At 36.5% G+C, this 5,687-nt stretch overlaps 1 protein-coding gene across 2 annotated transcripts in view; it reads right to left on the bottom strand.

Annotated features, from left to right (window-relative positions):
- Positions 1-2,346: 2,346 nt before the first annotated feature.
- Positions 2,347-5,687, bottom strand: part of LOC107698321 (leucine-rich repeat-containing protein 15-like) — a 9,962-nt gene continuing 6,621 nt past the window's right edge. Inside the window, exons 4-7 of one of the 2 annotated variants that reach the window (XM_016499279.1) lie at positions 4,183-4,881; positions 2,968-3,384; positions 2,778-2,817; positions 2,347-2,639 (exon numbers count right to left, since the gene is read on the bottom strand). In XM_016499279.1, coding sequence (XP_016354765.1) covers positions 3,194-3,384; positions 4,183-4,881 — 890 coding nt within the window. In that variant the 3' untranslated portion in view covers positions 2,347-2,639; positions 2,778-2,817; positions 2,968-3,193. Of the gene's footprint in view, positions 2,640-2,777; positions 3,385-4,182; positions 4,882-5,687 lie in introns of both variants that reach the window. The other variant, XM_016499278.1, reaches the window with a different exon arrangement.

Below are 5,687 nucleotides of genomic sequence, written 5' to 3'. Positions count from 1 at the left end.
CCACTATGTGAACATGCTTAAACATTTAAACTTAAGCTACAGAGTGACTTACAATACAGCACTCAAAAAGAAAAGTCCATTGCCGCTAGTCAGTGGGAGTTTTTTTTTTTTTTTTTTTTACACAAGTCACATCATTAGTATCTTTTTCTGCAAACAGTGGATCCAGAGGAACACTGCTGCTGTATTTTACTGTGCTGTAATCATCACAACCCATGAAAGACTTCTCTGCACCTACAAAACATGCCTTAATGTTTTTTCCTTCAACAGTGTTCATCATGAATGCAAAGAATTGTTTCCCAAGGTGCTTATTTTAAACTTTATAGTCAAAAAACATGACTTTTGAGAATTGCATTAACACAAACACTATGCTTTAACATAATGTCTTATTTGATGAGTATTTATTCCTTATTGTAACATTGCTTAGTCTTTAAGTGATAGTTCACGCAAAATAAGAAAACTGTCATCATTTACTCACCCTCATGTCATTCCAAACCTGCATGACTTTCTTTCTATATGGAACAAAAACGAAGATATTTTGAAGAATGTTGGTAGCTGCCCATTGACTTCTCAAAATATATTCTTACAAAACAAAGTCAGTTAGCAACAACATGAGGGTGAGAAGATGACAGATTTTTTTTTTTTAAACAACACTCCATACTAAATTTGAAATAATGTTAATCATTATATGTTGCTGCATTTACAATACTAGTACACATTGCATTAGTGAGCAAAACACAGAAGGTAAGCCTGAAAAAATATTCTTAATAGGAAGATTCTTTACTTTATTGCTATAGTTTGTCTGGAAGTAGATATTATATTTCTATATTTTTATATATTCTACATCAGTTTTATACTTTTCAATGTCAAGTCAAGTATAGATTTTTACCATGATGAAACACAGATGGAAAGAAAATGAAATCTTTTTTGGAAATGACAAATTAAGAGAATACGCCTTTACTAGTGGCGGTAGATGTAGAGAAGGTGACCTTGGACTCAACTAGACACTCTGTAGGCAGTTACAGCTCCTGCTGGACCTACCAGGAGGAAAACTATCTCTGCATATGGTTTCATTAATCATTAAGTCATTATGTTTAACTGTTAGATAGAAATCACTCTTAAGTAACACTAACAACCCGAGTGGAGTTTGGCAAAAAGATCCTGACAAAAAAGATTCTCTAGTCTGATTAAATAAATGTTAAACTCTTCAGTCTGAATGCCAAGCAGTGTGACTAAAATGGCTCAACTGCTGGCTAATACCATACCTATGGTGAAACATGGTGATAGCAGCATCATGCGGTGGGGATGTTTCACTTAGAAAATAAGCCTCAAGATTACAGATCACAGTCCATTTTGGCAACTCCGGCATTTTTGGCAAAATTTAAACAGAAAAAGCAGCAAGCAAGTGTAGCGTTTCATTCTTAAAAGGCTGTACCTTTGAAATAGCATGCTTCTAATTAAGAGCTGAAATTTGTTTCTTAATCATATTCAAATATTAAAAAGGTTAAAAGAACACTGCAGTCCATTCATTCGGGTTTAGTAAAGCTGGAACAGACCCGCGTTTTGAGCATATATACATTTTGGTAGTATATTAGGAAAGGATAGATACATCTTTTCTTTTAAGGGTTAAAAAAAGGATATAACATCCATGGAATATGATGAATTTGGATGGTTTGTTAAGCTTATATTACTATTATCTCGATGCATAATCTCAGTGCATTGCACAAATGCAGAGTCAATTTACAAATGACATCAATAATACAAAACTGCACTAAAACAGCAAGCACAAACAATTTATCTCCTTCATCCATGGAATTCCAACTAATGTAGTGAAGGGGGAGGGGGTTCTCTAGCTGATTAATGTAAGCTGCTGTAAAGCTGTTTATCTGGTGCCAGAATCATGCCAATTTGTCATTGTAAACCTACTAGTGAAAGTGAGGCAGTTGGAGGACGCCGAGTCGGTAACAGCTGGTTGAGGTGATGCAGTGAGGGGTAAAGCATCCGCAGGAGCTCCCTACTATAAGCTACGGTCGCCATGGCAACACTGGGGGAAATTAGGTGTTAAAGGAGTATCTTGTTATGCAAAAAAGAACAATGCACCAGTAATTTGGTTTTGTTTTGAAAGTTGGACAGTAGATATCCACAATAATCCGAGTGTGAAAACATTGCATGCTTGAGTGTTTTTATAGTGTCATGACATATCAGTCACTATGTTATACTACAAAAACACTGTAGCTTAGCTTGTGTGTGTGTGTGTGTCTATAATGTGTGACAGTGTGTGATTTAAATATTCAATTTAATATTTAATGTTTTTTTTTACTTTTAAATGTACTATGAATACATGCTGTCCGACCAGTTAGATTGAATATCAGTTAACTGTAAAATACCAAAGCATAAGTTTTAGCTGCCTGCTTTAATAACACCTTCTCAGTATCTGAAAAGATCCCACTCCTGTATGTGGGACAGCAGCTTCAGTGCCCTGGGTGGAATTTAGAGACAAAATGATGATTTCAAAGGAAGCTTATTCAGCTGTAACAATCCGATGAGGAATTCAGTCTCAGGTGGTGGTGGAAGTTTGCAGTCGGTCTCTGAGCAGAGGGGATTTTCTAACCTCTAGTTATTTCCTTTAAGCTTCACTGCATCTAACAAAAAATCATTTGAAGTTGCGAAATGTGTTTATTGTGTATATACTGTATACATCAAATAGATAAATAATGTTAAGAATGGGTTTAATGACATTATAACTGCTGTGTGATATAGGATTTTTTTTATTTACTCACCTACTAACATTATATTTTGACAACGTCTTCTACATAGATGCTGAAGGACAATAAAAAACACTTTGGATAAATAATACACAGAATATATAACATGAGCTTTTGTAATATTAAGTTAAATGTGAAAACATATTATTATTAATAATACATAACAAAATAGGCATTTCATTTGTATAAGGAAAAACAAACGCACACTTCTTCCTTCGTTTTGTAGGATGTACTGCTCTCCAGTCGACTGGTGTGGGTGAAAATTATGACTATCTGCAGAACAGCAGCTCTATCATTAACCTGTCAAAGCCATTGTGGTTGGAGTTCTGTGAAGCATCGCCATTCAAATGCAGAAAATATCACGCTGTTATTACACTGTGCTCCCGACTTCTGGAGGTCACTCGTGATATGATATCAGATGTGAGGATTTTCTAGGCCCTGCAGGGAAGTTCATCAGATTTCAGCTGGTGGATGGGTCTATCACGAAACTCTTCTGGGCTGGTGCACCGAAGTCTTTGCAGAGGAGAGTGATTAGCCCTCGTCTGGGCTACGTAATGTACCAGCGAGTTGATGCTGCAGTCACATTTCCATGGGTTGTCGTGCAGAAACACCTGCTTTAAACCTGAATCAATCAGAGATGTGATTAACACGTTACTCTTAACAGATAAGAATAAAGAATTATTTGTATTTGTTTTCGACCACAAAATATTGTTACATTCTCTTTTCTGCTAATTAGATTATCTAGATTTTTTCCATTTATTTTTAGATTTGATATTTAGAGTTACATTTTTAAGACAAAATGATATAAATGTTCAATTACACTGCACTCCATCTAGCTCAAAATTACTGAAAATGTTTACTACAGAAGGCCAAAAATCAAGCTTGATTTTTCCATTTATTTTTAGCTTTGATATATTTAGAGTTGCATTTTTAAGATAAAATGATAAAAATGTTCAACTACAGCTCAAAATTACTATGGAAGGATAAAAATCGAAATTGTTTGAGGGTCATGGGCCAAAAGTAAATGTTGCTTTATATCTAGCTATATTATAATTATTTTTAAATCAATGATATTCTTTACATTTCAATTTAAAAAATGTTAAAATAAAAATGGTAACTAAAAAAGAAGATATTCTGTGTTGTGTATTTGAAGTATGTGTTTTTCTTCTTTTTCCTATTTGTTTTTTGTGATACAACAGTGTGGGCCAAATCAAAGGTCATCACTGGCCAACTTTGGCCCACGGCCTCTAGTTTGAGCATCTCTGGTCTAGATGAACGCATAAGCTATGTTAATAGCCCCTAAGAAATGAGTCTGATCGGGGTCGGAGGAACCTAAAACTAGCCTAATAATTTTTGGTTGTCTTAGAACTGATAGCCAACTAGTCATTCAGGCAACCCACATACTAGTCCTACTTCTTACCCTGCATGTTGGCTAGCATGTTTCCGTCAATGGCATGAAGCCGATTCCCACTTAAGCCCACGTGAGTAAGTTTAGGTGTGTGGCGGAACACGTCAGCTGGCAGACTCTCAACTTCATTCTTTCTCACATAGAGTTCCTGCAGGTTGGAAAGACCTTCTAGCGTGGCCGCAGTAACTGTGGAGAGAAAATTGTTGTCTAGCACCAGCATCTCAAGACCAATCAGGGACGCAAAGGTCCCATCTTGGATATTCTTAAGCTTGTTGTTGTCCAAATTGAGAAAAAGCAGCTCGTCAAGTCCGACAAAGGCTTTGGGTGAGATGCTTTGGATGTGGTTCAAGGCTAGATCCAGGACTTTGAGGGCAATCAGAGGCTTGAATGTATTTGGTGGGAGAGCAGTGAGGGTGTTCAGGGGCAGATCCAGCTCTGAGAGGTTCCTCATGCCAATGAACATGTTAGGTTTCAGGCTAGCTATCTGATTCTGGCCCAGCATGAGAAAGCGTAGGTTTAGGAGATCTTTGAAGCCCTTCACTGGGAGTTTGGACATTCGGTTTCCTTGCAGATTCAGAAGCATCAGTCGCTGGGCACCAGAAAATGCTCGAGGGTGTATTGATTTGATTGAGTTTCGCTCTAAGTTTACGCTCTCGATTTTAGGGACGGAGCTCAGGATGTTGGCTGGGAGATCCTGCAATACATTTTCACCTTGAAAATGAAGAAACAAAAGGAAGCGAAAGAGGTGGGTTTAATAAGTTGTGCTGAAGTAAACATCATTATGCTCATACTAAAGGTAAACAGAGTACAAAAGTCGAGTTCCAGGAGTAAAAATCCCATTCATTTTCTCCACAGGGGAATTGCTTTTTAATGAATAACTTATAGGAGAAACTTAAGGGGAAAATACAGCTGAAAAAGTAGACAGGCACCATTGCGCTCTATATAAAGACAATACCTCAAATTCTGCAGCTGATTTACATAGATTTTAAATGATGAACCAGAGCTTTAGCTAGAGACCAGAATATAATAGAGAGTTGAGGGTATGTTGAGGCACTTTTGAGGCAAGCACCTAGCAACCACCCAAAATACCCTAGCAAGTCCTTAGCAACCACACAGAGCACTCTAGTAATGCTCTAATATCCATTTCAAATACCTTAGCAATGGCCTTGGAACCATTCATAACACCCTAGTATTATTGTGATGGCTGTCATCTACATTTTCTTCAGAAGATGTAAAAATATACTTATTCAATTAAAAGAATACCATTCGTTTAACTTGTCCATTCTTCACTGTAATACCACACAAATTACTACACAAGTTTTAATCCAAGTGAGAGGTTTGGGTCTGAGCTCTAGGTCAGGAATAATAACTAATGGACTAACAGTGTAACCATAGTAACCATCAAATTACCATAATTATTGTCATTATTACTACTGTAAAACATAGGAATACTGAATTTCCTTTAAGTGTACATTGCTTCAGTGTACTTTCAAAATTGTCATTGTTATATGTATGTA

Source organism: Sinocyclocheilus anshuiensis, unplaced genomic scaffold, assembly GCF_001515605.1.
Source record: "Sinocyclocheilus anshuiensis isolate Anshui unplaced genomic scaffold, SAMN03320099.WGS_v1.1 scaffold1746, whole genome shotgun sequence".
In the NCBI taxonomy this organism is placed as follows: domain Eukaryota; kingdom Metazoa; phylum Chordata; class Actinopteri; order Cypriniformes; family Cyprinidae; genus Sinocyclocheilus; species Sinocyclocheilus anshuiensis.
This window is presented reverse-complemented; position numbering and strand designations above follow the sequence as displayed.